Below are 14794 nucleotides of genomic sequence, written 5' to 3' on the forward strand. Positions count from 1 at the left end.
GTGATAGCAAAGGAGATGATATTCCATGCTGGTATCTTTTTTAAGCTAAAAAATATATTTAAAAAACAAATAAGAATACATTTAACACCAACATAAAGTCATATCTTGTGTTTGTGAGTGTTCAGGTGCTGGGCTAGATGCTGGGGATACTACAGTGAACAAGACCACAAGACTCCAACTAACAATGTTGCCAGACAGTTACATACGTGAATAAATATAATACAAAAGGATGAGTGTCATAATGAAGACATGAATGAAATGCTATTGTAACTAAAGAATCGATTAATTCTGATTGCTTGGTGTCAGAGAGAGATGGGGATGGAAAGCAGATTGTCATGTAAAGCTACAGAAAGGCAGGTAACAGTTGAGCTGGACCTTGAAGGCAATCACCATGTAGTTGGAAGATAGGGGATGGGTGCCATGCAGAAAGAGCGTTTCAAGCAGAGGAACCAGCAGAAGAAGAAACACCAAAGGCAAAAGCATCAAAGTGTAAAAAGCGTATGGTGCATTTACAATGCCAAGTCATGGAAACAACCTAAATGTCCATCAACAGATGAATGGATAAAGAAGATGTGGTGTATATATACACAATGGAGTACTACTCAGCCATAAAAAGAATGAAATAATGCCAAGTGCAGCAACATGGATGGACCTAGAGCTTGTCATACTAAGGGAAGTAAGCCAAAAAGAGAAAGACAAATATCATATAGGAAAACAACAAGGACCTACTGTGTAGCACAGAGAACTATATTCAATATCTTGCAATAACCTATAATGGAAAAGACCCTGAAAAAGAATATATATATTCTTTTTATGTATGAATTCATATGTAAATTTACATATGATTCATATATACATATGAATCACTTTGCTGTACACCTGAAGCTAACACAACATTGTAAATTAACTATACTTCAATTTTTAAAAAGTGTATGGTGTGACCACGGGATGGAATGGGGCAGGGCATCCCATGAAGATGGAAGAGTTCAGGCCATTTTGTGAAGGGCCTTGCAGATGAATCCAAGAACATCAGATTCCAGCCTGTAGGCAATGAGAGGTGATCATATGGCTCAATCATTCAGTCATTCAGCCAATCAACAAGGCAGCTGCTTTTGTTGAGAACCTGCTATACGCAGGTACTGCATTAGGTACTGAGAATACAAAGGTGAACATGCTCAGTCTCAAGGGAAAACATATATGTGGGGGGAAAAAGACAATCCAGGTATGTTCCCTTAACCCTGGGAATGAAATGGTCGATTTTATCTTAGATCACCTTGGAACCGCTATGGAGAATAGACTGAAGGCACACAGGTCTTAATGTTGGGAGACCAGCTGTCTGTGATGGGCAAGACCAAAGTCAACAGACTTCAGCGGCACAACATGTTGACTGAAGGAAATGTGGGTGGTGAGGAAACATCTGAGGATGATGCTTAGTTTTCTGGTTTGAGACTAGCTGGGTAGTGACACTCTGCCCAGGCAAGAAAGGCAGGGAGGAAGAGTGGTTTGGGATGAAGCTGATGAATTCATTGGCAAATGGTTGAGTCAAAGTGCCTGAGCAGCCAACAAAGGAGATGAGGAGGAGGATGACAGATGAAGATGAAGCAGAAAGAGAAAGTAGGATTCAAGAAGACTGAAAGGTGATCAACATTGTCAAACACTGCAGAAAAGTTCTCTTGGTAGAAGCACCTTTAATTTTTCAGTGTTTTCTTCCACTTAATTCAATTGATCCAAAACAATGTCACCATCAGGAAAGTTGACTCAAGAGGACCCATAAATCTAAGCAACATGCCATCCTGTACTTACCTGCTCCCACACTGGAGACTTAGGGGCAATGCCGTCTGATGGAAGCAAAACAGAAGCCTAAAAAAAGGATGTGGGCCACACTTTACATGAGTTAAAGAAAGCTGTTTAAATGTATTTGTTTAAAAGATCTGGTCCTTATTTGTAGGTTGCCTGGGGGAATAAAGGGAATACGAAATGATGCATTGTGTTAACAGAGGATCTTATCATCTCTCTCTGGGATATTTTCCTGAATCCAGGCATGAGCTTCAGGGAGTCTATGAGGACCCTGAATTTATTTGTATGATGTGTATGTACATGAACATGTGCATTCTTTAGGAGGAGGTCCACAGCTTCCATCAGATTTTTAAAAGGTCCCATGATTCAAAAACAACAGCTAGGAGAGGGTGTGGAGGAAAAGGAACCCTCCGACACTGTTGGTGGGAATATAAATTGGTATAGTCACTATGGAGAACAGTATGGAGGTTCCTTAATAAACTAAAAATAGAGCTACCATATGATCCAGCAACCCCACTCCTAGGCATATATCCAGAGAAAACTGTAATTCAAAAAGATACATGCACCCCAATATTCACTGCAGCACTGTTTACAATAGCCAAGACATGGAAGCAGCCTAAGTGTCCATCAACAGACAAATGGATAAGGAAGATGTGGTGCATATATACAATGAAATACTACTCAACCATAAAAAAGAATGAAATAATGCCATTTGCAGTAACATGGACGGACCTAGAGATTATCATGCTAAGTGAAGTAAGTCAGACAAAGACAAATATCATATATCACTTATATGTGGAATCTAAAAAATGATACAAATGAACTTATTTACAAAACAGAAATAGACTCACAGACATAGAAAACAAATTTATGGTTACCAAAGGGGATAGCGGGGTGGGGAGATAAATTAGGAGTTTGGAATTAACATATATACACTACTATATATAAAATACGTAAACAACAAGGACCTACTGTATAGCACAGAGAACTATACTCAATATTTTGTAATAACCTATAAGAGAAAAGAATCTGAAAAAGATTATATATGTATATATATGTATGCATGTATATATGTATGTATGTATAATGAATCACTGTGCTGCACAGTTGAAACTAGCACAACATTACAAATCAACTATACTTCAATTTAAAAAAAAACACAACAATAACAGCTAAGGATAACTGCCTTAGATAAGCACCTAAGGAATAGCTGTGAATACTGTCATCCTCAGATAATTGAGAGCAGTCTGCAAAGCTTAACGAGAAGCTGTTGCAGGAGAACTGGCATGAGTTATGGGAGTCAGATACTGGTGCACTGGAAACACAACCACACCCCCATGAGCTCCCCCCATGCTCAGCACAGCTGTTGGCCCCTGGCAATCTGATGCTTTAGGTAGAATCCCAAGTAACTGGACAGAGAATCCCAAACTCTTGAGGAGGAAGAGGCCAAGTTGCTTCCAGGGGTGAGTATGCCTTCTAGAAGGTACACAACAGATGTCCTTTTACCACCCAGCTGTCATTTTTCTCTCTTCCTCCACTGCACAGAACAGCAACCTTCTACACCTCAAGCAGCACAAATTTCAGAAATAGCCAAGGTTTCTGATGAGCTGACTTTGAAAGTTCCAGAGAAGAAAGGGAGAGAGTAAAGAAGAAATTGCTGGGGGAGTAAATGGCTCTGATCCAAGCAGAGCCCCCTGTAGTCACAAATCACATTTACTCTAAATCCATGATGTTAAATCCCCGTTGAGAAAAGTGCCACTGGAATTTGGAAAGGATTGTAGTGAATCCATAGAACACTTTGGGTAGTATGAACATTTTCACAGTATTAATTCCAAGAACACAGAATATCTTCCCAATTATTTGTATCTTCTTTGGTTTCTTTCATTGTCTTACTGTTTTCAGTGTACAGGCTTTCACCTACTTGGGTAAATTTATTGCTAAGTATTTTATTGTCTTGATACTATTAAAATAGGATTGCTGTCTTGATTTCTCTTTCAGATAGTTTGTCATTAGTGTATAGAAACACAATTGAATTTTGTATGCTGATTTTGTATCCCGCAAATTTACTGAACTCAGTTCTTTGTTCTAATAGTTTTTTTGTAGAAAAAAAATATATATATACATAATATCATGTAATTTATCAACAGGCTACTTCTTTACTGATTTGGATTTTTTTTTATTTATCTTGCCTAAGTGCTATGGCTAGGCCTTCCAGAATTATGTTGAACAGAAATGGTGAGATTCAGCATCATTGACTTGTTCTTAACCTTATAGTGTGTGTGCTGAACTAAACTGAATAGGACAATCAGACCAGGTAGGATGAGGAGTAGAGCTGGGCCAATCTAACTGGAGCTGAATGGAAAAGCATTTTTGAGGGATGACAGGAACCTGCCTAATCAGGTCAATCTCCAAGCCACTGATTAGTGCGCCACCCCATATTCTCCAAAATATTTCTTGCATGATCAGCTTTTACCGTCCTCTGTCATTTTCACTGTTTTGAGCCAGACTTTTTTCTGAAGTGTTCTGTTGCCGAGCCATATCATAGAATGACATATCAAGACCAAGGTGAAGAAGCCAGTTAGCAGGAATGATCCAGAAACACTGATCCAGGGAGTAGGAGACAGTCTGCAGATTAGGGAAAGGAGTGGGTGGGCCACGGGGCAGAGAAGCCAGATCACTGAGACACATCGTTGTAAAGACTAGATCAGATGGGTGATGAGAGAGACAAGCACAGGGCAGGCCTGTCTTGGCTCAAGTCACAATGACATTGCATGTAGGCTGGCAGCATTCTTCTTATATGTGGTGGAGGCTAGCCTTTGGATGGTACCACACAGTTTTCACCCTTTCTCTGGTCAGCAATTTACCTTTCCGTAACAACATTACAATTCTGGAGAGACCAGCTGACAGAGTTGGAAGAATATAGACTCTGAGGCTTGGCAGACCTGGGTGCAAACTCCAGTTCCACCACTTGCTAGTTGTAAAACCTTGAGCAGTTTAATTAACTTCAATGAACTTCTATGTGCATTGGTGATAATATCATCTCACAGGGATATTGTGAGAATTAAAAGAGACCATGCATGTAAAGTGTGTGTGATAAAAAGTAGGTATTACAAATATTAACAATAAGCTTCTCAGATTCCACACACCGCCCGCCAGGCATTGTTACAATCCCCCGCCCCTTCTGCAACCCCCAAATCTTACCCCCATATCTTCCTCAGGAAAAAGTTGGAAATTGCTGTCTGAGAATATGTGTGTGTGCATATCTGTATAGTCTGAAAAAGGCCTTTGCAAGCTAGTGTCTGTGTTGGAATAGGGAGGGGGAGTTTTGAGGAGGTTTTTTTCTTTTGAAATTACATGAATACATCCTCACAGTGGGAATATATAGTGAGTAAGGAGTATTCAAAGTAAATTTTGATGGTCTCTCTTCACCCCCCATCAATCCCACTCCTCACAGTTATTCACTCACTGTTAACAATCTCCTTTCTATACATTTATACATACATATAGCTGGGGTTTGGGCTTTTATTTTCGTAAGTGGGTTCAGACTCTACATACTGATGTGTGACTTGATTTATCAACCAACAACATGTCTTGGAGGTCTCTCTATGTCAGGACATATAAACCTATCCCATTCCTTTCACACCACTGTATAATATTTCACAGTAATGGATGTACCAGTCTACTCATTCAGGAAGAGATATTAAAGTCCTTGGGCAAGATGCAGCTAAACCATCACCAGCAGATGGCTGGTCTAGGTACCATGAGAAATCAGGTGTGACTTATCTTAGGTATCTTCCTAGAGCTCCTCTCCCACAAGCCTGGCTCCAAAGGCAGGCTTTGTTGAAGCCTGGCAGCTCCTCCACTCCCATTCCAGCTGAAACCTGTGGTCCTTGGTCCCATGCCTTCAGGATGGATGAAGCACCCTGTTGCATCCTTGATGACAGCTCACCATGACCAGCCTTTAATGCATTCGTTATAGAATAGTTTGACCAGAGAATAAGCCCTCTCATCCTTCCCTTTCTCAACCCTGGCTTGTTTGCCTTGGCAATGCTGCACACTGGAGACTCAGAGTCCTCAGTCTGCTTCAGGACTGTAAAGACCATCAATCAACCTCCCAGGAAGGAACCATGTTCTCTGTGGCCACGACCTAGGACACACAGCTGAGACCAGGTGGTGGTGTGGGAAAGGGGGTAAAAATACCAAGGGGGGACACAGAGATGCGGAAGCTAAGAAAGAAGGGAGAGAGCTAAGGGAGGGGAAAGATTCTTGGAGGCCCATCAAAAACAGATTGTGTAGGTAGCGAAAGACAAGTCAGTGGGAGTAATGATGTTTTGCACCACTGCAAATCTCCTTCTAAGGCCCTCCTGACAGGTGGGCATCAATCTTCTACTTGCATACTTCCAATGACAGGGAGCTCACTATTTTCCAAGGATGCCTAGATTAGTTTGAATCAGCTTGTGGGTTCCTGAGACAGAAAACAGGAAAGTGTTAATAGCTATAATAAAAGAAAATGAATACATGTCTAGTGTATGAGCAAAGAAGAGTAGACTGAGAAGAATATCTGTTGGGGGTGGAGGGAGAAGAGACCTGGGCAGCAGAGAATACTGGTGCGATAGGCAGAATAATGGTCCTCCCACCACCAAAGATGTACACATCCTAATCCCTAAAACCTGTGAGTATTTTACCTTACATGACAAAAGGCACTTTGCAGATGTGATTAAGGATCTTAAGATGGGGAGGATATCATTGATTATCCAGGTAGACTCCACGTAATCACAGGGTCCTTTAAAAGAGGGAGGCAGAAGGGTAAGAGTCAGAGAAGGAGATGTGATTATGGAAGCAGAGGTCTGAGTGATGTGCCATGAGCCAAGGAATGTGGGCAGCTTCTAAAAGCTGAAAAAGACAAGGAAATTATTCCCTCCTAGAGCCTCCCGAAGGAATGCAGCCCTGACAACACTGTGATTTGAGCCTATGGGACCAGTTGGGACTTCTGACCTTGAGAACTATAAGATAATAGATTAGTGTGCTTTAAGCCACACAAATGTTTGTGGTGGTTTGTTACAGCAGCAAAAGGAAACTAATACAACCAAGCACCTGAAAGTAGGAGAGAGGAAAGGACAACTTTAATATGACTTCAGATCACCTGGAGATCTTGTTCAAATGCAGACTCTGCATCCGTAAGTCTTGGACAGGGCCTCAGATTTGCATTTCTACCAAGCTGTCAGGTTATACCAGGGTTCCTGATCTGATACACCCTTTGATTAACAAGAAGCTAGAAGACAATCAAGAAAAATACCTAGTAACATTTTATTGTTCATAAAGCCTTTTCACATCCACCATATCTCATTTTTATCATCCCCACAATACTGAGATGTAGGTATTATTGTCCCCATGTCACACATGAGGAAGCCAAAGCTAAATCAAAGAGGTGAAGTCATTCGTCCACACAAAAGCACAGAAATAGCATTGGACTGGCCCCCAGGTGTCCTGACTCCAGAGCCTGTGCTTTTGCCATTGGACAGTGGTTCCCAACCCTGGCTGAATATTAGAATCATCTGTGGACCCTTTAAAATTTCAGATGCAGAGGCCACATCCTAGACTAATGACATCAGAATTCCTTGGTGTGTGACCCAAACGTCAGCAGTTTTGGAATCACCAAGTGATTCCACTGCACAACTAAGGTTAAAAACCGTTTCACCAGAGCATTTCACTAGAGCAGCATCAGCACCACCTGAGAACCTGCTAGAAATGCAGATTCTTGGGCACACCCCAGAACTAACGAATTTGACACTCTGGGGATGAGGCTCAAGAATCTGGGTGTTAACCAGCTCTCCAGGGGATTCTGATGCACTCTTGAGTTTTAGCATGGGCTTGAAAAGGGCCATCTTGACTCCATGCATAGAGTCAAGGGCTGGGAAAACAAAAGCATTTGTTTTATACCTTAGATCCAGGTATAAAATTAAGCCAGGTGCTAAGCAACTGAAACCAACCTCCTAATGGATGTACCAAAGAATAAGAACTGTTCTCAGGTTGGCAACCTGAATACCAAAGTCCCCACATCACAGCCTTTCTGATCCTTTGTAAGAGAGACATCTGCCAAAGGCCCTCTCAGACTGTCAAAACATCCTGGAATATAATATTTGCTTCCAGCTCTGCACCTTGCTCTCCACTCCCTCACTTAAAGCACTAACCTTTCCCATTTGTGCTCTGACCTGAACTGAGTAAATAAGCTTCTAACCACTTTTCTCCCCACCCATCTCTTCTTGGTATCCAAGATGAGAGTAGCAGGCAAAAGGTTAGTTCTAATGCACCCAAGCAAATGGATGTACAATTTAAAATAGCACTGTGCTACACAGCCGCCCTCCCTGGGCCCACCTCACCTGTCTCAGCAATACTGCCACCCTTTGGTCTAACTCTATCCCTGGAAAATGGAAAATTCCACAACCAAACATTAGAGCAGATACTTTCCAGAATGCAGCTCACCTCCCCTTCTCCTGTCCCAGAGATACCTCAAATCTACAGGATCAAGAAAAACAAGGCTAATATGATCCAGAAATCCCTCTCCTGGGCATATATCCAGAGAAAACTCTAATTCAAAAAGATACATGCACCTCAATGTTCACTGCAGCACTATTTACAATAGCCAAGACATGGAAACAACCTAAATGTCCATTAATAGATGAAAGGATAAAGAAGATGTGGTACATATATACAATGGAATATTACTCAGCCATAAGAAGAATGAAATGTTATTTACAACATGGATGGACCTAGGGATTATCATACCAACTGAAGTAAGAAAGAGAAAGACAAATACCATATGATACCACTTATAAGTGGAATCTAAAATATGACACAAATGAACTTATCTACAAAACAGAAACAGACTCACAGACATAAAGAACAGACTTGTGGTTGCCAAGGAGGATGGAAGGTGGAGGAGGGAGGGAGTGGGAGTTTGGGATTAGCAGGTGCAAACTATTATATATAGGATGGATAAACAACAAGGTTCTACTGTATAGCACAGGGAAATATATTCAATATCCTGTGATAAACCGTAATGGAAAAGAATAGGAAAAAGAATGTGTGTGTGTGTGTGTGTGTGTGTGTATAACGGAATCAGTTTGCTGTACTGTAGAAATTAACACAACATTGTAAATCAACTATACTTCAATACAATAAATTTTTTAAAAAAGAAAGGCAAGGCTACAGGATCAAGAAAGTATAAGGCACAGAGTTCCCTGGCAGTCCAGTGGTTAGGACTCCACGCTTCCACTGCAGGGGGGCATGGGTTCAATCCCTGGTCGGGGAACTAAGATCCCGCATGCCTCGCGGCGTGGCCAAAAAAAAAAAAAAAAGAAAGAAAGAAAAGAAATCACAAGGCTGGCAGCCAGAACTCAATGCCAGAGACATGGTCCAACATAGTGCAGAAAAAGTTCTCAACGAGTATACCCAACAAGCAGCAGCTCTCTACAGGGAGTAGGCTCTATTCTAAACTGAATAGCAGCTAGTAACAATTCCGTTTTGCTTTTCCTGCCCTTCTGAGTTCTCAACTAATCAAGTTCTGAGGGATGAGAAACAGGGGACCAGCACACCCTATTTGAAAGAATTAGAATCTGATGTATTAGCAAACAACAGATAAGAAACAGCCCAAGTGTGTGGTAACTCCCCTGAAACTATGCTGGATCCTAAAATAGCTTGCCTGCCCGCCACTTCCCGCTTCAACTGATAATGATCATCTTGCTTGATTGAAAGCAGTCATAATAGTAACTGAGAATTCGTTATTAAGCAAATGCTTAATTAAGCTGAGATTAGTTGTTAAGCTAGTCCTTGAGGCTTAGGAAGAAAAGAAGTGGATATTTAAAATCAACCTATGGAGGAAGAAAATGTGTGATTAGAGTCAATTATATCTTCTGCCAGACGGGAGACCTGATGAGTGTCCCAGTATCTCCAAACAAAGTCCTTGAAACATCAGTGAAGGGAGAGAGCCTGGCGAGACAACGGACAGCAGGTACTTGGGAGTTGTCTAGTAACTTAGTGGTTGGAGGAGGGACTAGCTCAGGGCCCAGGGAGACATCTGCACTGGGATTGCTGCCTTCAGAGAGCTGGAGAGACGAGAGACTGAGGACTGAAAACGAGAGGGGGAGTGAATCTCAATGACCAGCAGGATCCCAAAGATGGCAAGCTGCTGGCCTGGACTGCCAGCGGTGGCTGGGACTGCGCTGCAGCTCTGAACCCACTGCTCTGTCTCTCCCAGCCCGCGAGAATTTGAGCTAGAGAGCCAGCATGCCCTGGTAAGTGGAAATCCTGCCACTTCAAGACATGGAGTCATCTTTCTCATTTGGAGTGATCCTTGCTATCCTGGCCTCCCTCATTATCGCTGCTAATGCCCTAGTGGCCATGGCTGTGCTGTTATTGATCCATAAGAATGATGGTGTCGGTCTCTGCTTCACCTTGAATCTGGCTGTGGCTGACACCTTGCTTGGCCTGGCCATCTCTGGCCTAGTCACAGACCAGCTCTCCAGCCCGGCTCAGCCCACGCAGAAGACCCTGTGCAGCCTTCGGATGGCATTTGTTACTTCTTCTGCAGCTGCCTCTGTCCTCACGGTCATGATGATTGCCTTTGACAGGTACCTTGCCATCAAGCAGCCCCTCCGCTATTTCCAGATCATGAATGGGCTCGTGGCCGGGGCCTGCATTGTTGGGCTGTGGTTGGTGTCTTACCTCATTGGCTTCCTCCCACTCGGGGTCCGCCTATTCCAGCAGACCACCTACAAGGGGCCCTGCAGCTTCTTCGCTGTGTTTCACCCGCGCTTCGTGCTGACCCTCTCCTGTGTTGGCTTCTTCCCAGCCCTGCTCCTCTTTGTCTTCTTCTACTGTGACATGCTCAAGATTGCCTTCACACACAGCCAGCAGATCCGCAGGACGGAGCACGTGGGAGCCCCAGCCCGGGCTCACCGGCCCCCATGGACTCCCAGTGACTTCAAGGCTGTCCGCACTGTGGCCGTTCTCATTGGCAGCTTCACTCTGTCCTGGACCCCGTTCCTTATCACTAGCATTGTGCAGGTGGCCTGCCAGGAGTGCCACCTCTACCCAGTGCTGGAACGGTACCTGTGGCTGCTTGGTGTGGGCAACTCCCTGCTCAACCCACTCATCTATGCCTGTTGGCAGAAGGAGGTACGGCAGCAGTTCTCCCAGATGGCCCTGGGAATGAAGAAGAGGCTCGCCGCATTCCTCCTCCTTCTCTCGGCCAGGAATGGTGGCCCACAGGTGCCCAAGGAAAGTGCCCATCACATCACCACCATCTCGCACTCAGAGCTTGACGGCTAAGACGGTAAGGGCAGACAAGTTTCAAAGTGCCTCTCTCTCCCTTCTCAGAGACCCAGCTAGGAGATCAGATGGAGCTAGGGGAAAGAGAGCACTTGCTTCCGGCAACTGACCACCCCCTGCACCCCCTCACCCCAGACTGAGAGGTAACTGAGGCAGGATGTTGACTTCCCTTTATAATCAGCTTCCCCATTTTCAAATCTCCATTCCTCCCTGCCCTTCTTGTGCAATGAGTCTGTTTCTCCTGTACAGGTATACTTACTTAAAGCAAGAAGCGTACTACTGGAAAGATGCTTAAACTTGAATCTTATTTTTGAATACACTAGAGCAGCACTGTCTAATAGAAATCCAATGCAAGCCACCTATCTAATTTTAAATGTTCTAGTAGTCATGTTAAAAAGGTAAAAAAAAGAAACAGGCAAAATTAATGTTAATGTTTCATTTAACTCAATATATCCAAAACATTATTTCAACATGTAATCAATATAAAAGATTATTACACTATTTTATATGCTAAATCTTTGAAGTCTGGTATGTATTTTACCTTTACAGAACATCTCAATTCAAACTAGCCATGTTCCAAATGCTCAAGAACTACACGTGGCCAGTGGCTATCATATTAGACAGCACAGCACTAGAGAAATGAGGTTCTGTTCTTTTTAACTGTTTACTATAGTGATTGCTTTGATAAAATGAGGATTCCTGCCCTCCCTGATGTAAATCAAACATTTTATGTAGTGAGGTTGTATAAATGTAGGAACCTGAATTAGATACTGAAGCTTGTCTTTTTCCACACTTCACGGTGTTCAAAACAGTGTTTCTTTGGCAAATAGCCTGTCTTGTGATTATTTCTGCTGTTCCCCTCCCAACCTACCACCTTCCTAACTCTGTGGTGCCCCTTCCCCTCAGTTGGCCTCATGTTACTTGTAGCTTTTTGCTGATGACGATGCTGAACCACAAATTCTGAGACATTGAAAGAGAAGAAAGGAATAAAGGGGGTAGGTACCAAAAACGGCACTGCTAAGCTTTCCGCACTGGACCCACTTTGCTCCTTAGAGCTTGACCTTCTTCCATTTACTCCCAAATCTGCATTATCCTCAGAAATTCGGTTGCATAAGAGGATGCCTCCAAAATGACCCAGGAGACCAGCCTCATCCTGCTTTCTTGTGGGTATAGAAAATGACTACTGGCAACTGGGAATTATGCTCAGGCTCCTCCTGGGCAACCTAGGCAGCAGAAACTACAAAAACAGAATGGGGAAGAAACCTAGGAACCACACTCAGCCTTCCTGAGCTTTCTTGTAACCCTTTCCGCAACCTCCCGGTCTCCACAGTATATTCCTAGAAAGTGTGTCTCTTAAGGCCCTAAACTAGATTATCTCCCTAGAATGCTGCTGACTGGAGAACGGAAAGGAGCAAGAAGAAACCAAAACAGTATGGATTGATTTGTCTGGAATTTGGTGCCAAAATAACCTTGGAAGGGTAACCCCTCGATATCTCTAAAATGACGGCTTGGGGATGCACTTGAGCCCAACATGTAATGGCTAAGTCTAAGAGGCCTGTGACAATTTTTATTCAAATCTCGAACTATAATGTTCAGAACCTGGATGGAATCAGCCACCTTCCTCTCAAAAGGATGGCAACCACACCATGATGATTTGCACTTGGGTTTTCATTCCCCTTCAATCTTAGATTAACCCCCAACTTACTCTCCTCAGTTGTTCTGAAGTTAATGATCATCCCTTTTGATTTCCACGCTCTTGAAATTCCCTTCTCCCTCTCTTCACCCCTTACCTTCAGACCAAATGGCCTATTTTCTCTGATCTCTTCTAATACACATCAACCCTCCTTTGGTAGATCATTTTGCAAGTTGTTCTGCTTACCACTCTGGCCCAGAGGAGAGCTGTGCTTGCCTTCACCATAGTAAGCTTTATGTTCCTACAACTGAAGAACATTCTGGCTCTCGAGTGGATGATGGAATCCAATATGCCTTGAAATGCTGAGCACCTAGCAAGTACCAGTTATGCCAGCAATAAGGTGCACTCTTGGATTGGGTTGAGTTACTGGGAACTAGGTAAAACACAAACAGTAACTGGGTTACTGGTTTTCGTCATTCAAAATTTAATTTCCTGGCCTTGCTGCAAAGGACTGATCTTGCCAAGGCTGCTTGCCAACACAAGCAACATGGAATGGAAGCTAGCTACAGGAGAAAGGCAGGAACTGAGGGGAGGCCAGCTGATTGTTGTGTTATGAGGTTCAGTCTAAAAAGCCCTGCTATTCCTGGGATTCAGTGTGTGCATGTAGGAAAATCACAGGCTTTGAAGTCCAACAGACCAGTGTTCCAATTATGATTCAGTCATTTAAATTCTCAAAGTCACAGTTTCCTCATTCTTAAAATTGGGGTAATAATGCCTACCTTATTTGGCTATAGTGAGGATTAACTCAGACAATGTATGTGAAAATGCCTAGTAAACCATAGCACATTGTTAGTGCTCAGAAAATATTCTCTTCCTTTTCCTTAAAAATCCTGAAGGATAAAACATCCAGCTGACCAATTTAAGGGAATCTGTCACATCTGCAGATATTAGGACTGCTAGGAAAAGGACAAGTAGGCTCCAAACCATGAATTCCTCAACCCCTGAATAAAGTTTTTGAAAAATGAGTGACAAGAGGTGACTCAGGCTGGAAAAGACAAACATAAATCTAATACCTTAGCAGGATCAAAACAGAGCAGATATAAATAAGGCACTGTTATCATATACCTGGGTTTAAGAGTAACTGCAATTAAGAGCACTGTGTTTAATAAGCCACCAAAAGCAGAGATACAGAATGCCATGCAAGAGTCTAATGGCTTTCTTTGATGCAGGCTCCTGTACAGATAAGGGAATGCACTGGAGTGGAAACATTTAGATTTCATTCACGCATCCAACGTTGTCTCCTGACAGACTTGCAGAGAAGCCAGATCCCGTTCAGCAATTTGATCAAAACAGACAAAAGATATTAAGACCTTGTAGGACAGACTGTAGATCAATTGGTCCCATCTATAATCTCCATGAACAGCTCACTGTGAATCTGTTAAAAATATTGTGACATGACTAAGTTTTATACTAATTCCTCGGGTAGCAAATGTTATGTACAGCACACTTCTGTTTCAGAGGACTACCCTCAAGAAGAGAACACACAACCCTCCGGACAGAGGCATTTTGAGTGGTCTCACAAATGTTAGAGGCAGGTTGCCCTGATCTACCAACACACTCCTGCTTGTCCACGTGACCAAAAAACCCATCTCTGAGAGCTGGCCAGCCAGACTTAGCCTTGGGATATCTTCTCCCTATATGATGAAGTGTTCGTTGGTTCACATGGGAAATGAACTTGTGACTTTGATTTCATCCTCACTTGCTCAGTCACTGGCCAAACTGAGCAGAGACCAGTGAAAACAGCAGGGTTGAGAGATACTTCAAGGACACACAGAATGAGAGGAAACATGGTGCTGACAGCACGGCAACAAGAACAGCAATGGGCCCAAGGCCAGACCCAACCTCTTGACTGCCATCAGCCACTCACCTATTTTGTGACTCCTTCAGTACCTTCCATCTCATCCTTCAAACTGCTAACTGGTCTGGAATCTCCTCCTTTTAATTAATAAATCTTCATTTGTTATTTCTTGCAAT

General features: G+C 43.0%; 1 protein-coding gene across 1 annotated transcript; it reads left to right on the top strand.

Moving 5' to 3' along the window:
* The first annotated feature begins 10116 nt into the window (after positions 1–10116).
* Positions 10117–11185, top strand: GPR119 (G protein-coupled receptor 119). Its single transcript, XM_057719306.1, has one exon. It carries the CDS (start codon positions 10120–10122, stop codon positions 11125–11127), a length of 1008 nt encoding a protein of 335 aa, XP_057575289.1. The 5' UTR covers positions 10117–10119; the 3' UTR covers positions 11128–11185.
* Positions 11186–14794: the final 3609 nt, after the last annotated feature.

The sequence above is a fragment of the Hippopotamus amphibius genome, chromosome X (assembly GCF_030028045.1).
Source record: "Hippopotamus amphibius kiboko isolate mHipAmp2 chromosome X, mHipAmp2.hap2, whole genome shotgun sequence".
Classification (NCBI taxonomy): Eukaryota; Metazoa; Chordata; class Mammalia; order Artiodactyla; family Hippopotamidae; genus Hippopotamus; species Hippopotamus amphibius.

Bases quoted from the DNA above. Each gene is read 5' to 3' on its own strand.
- GPR119 (XM_057719306.1), top strand. From the start codon at position 10,120: ATGGAGTCATCTTTCTCATTTGGAGTGATCCTTGCTATCCTGGCCTCC.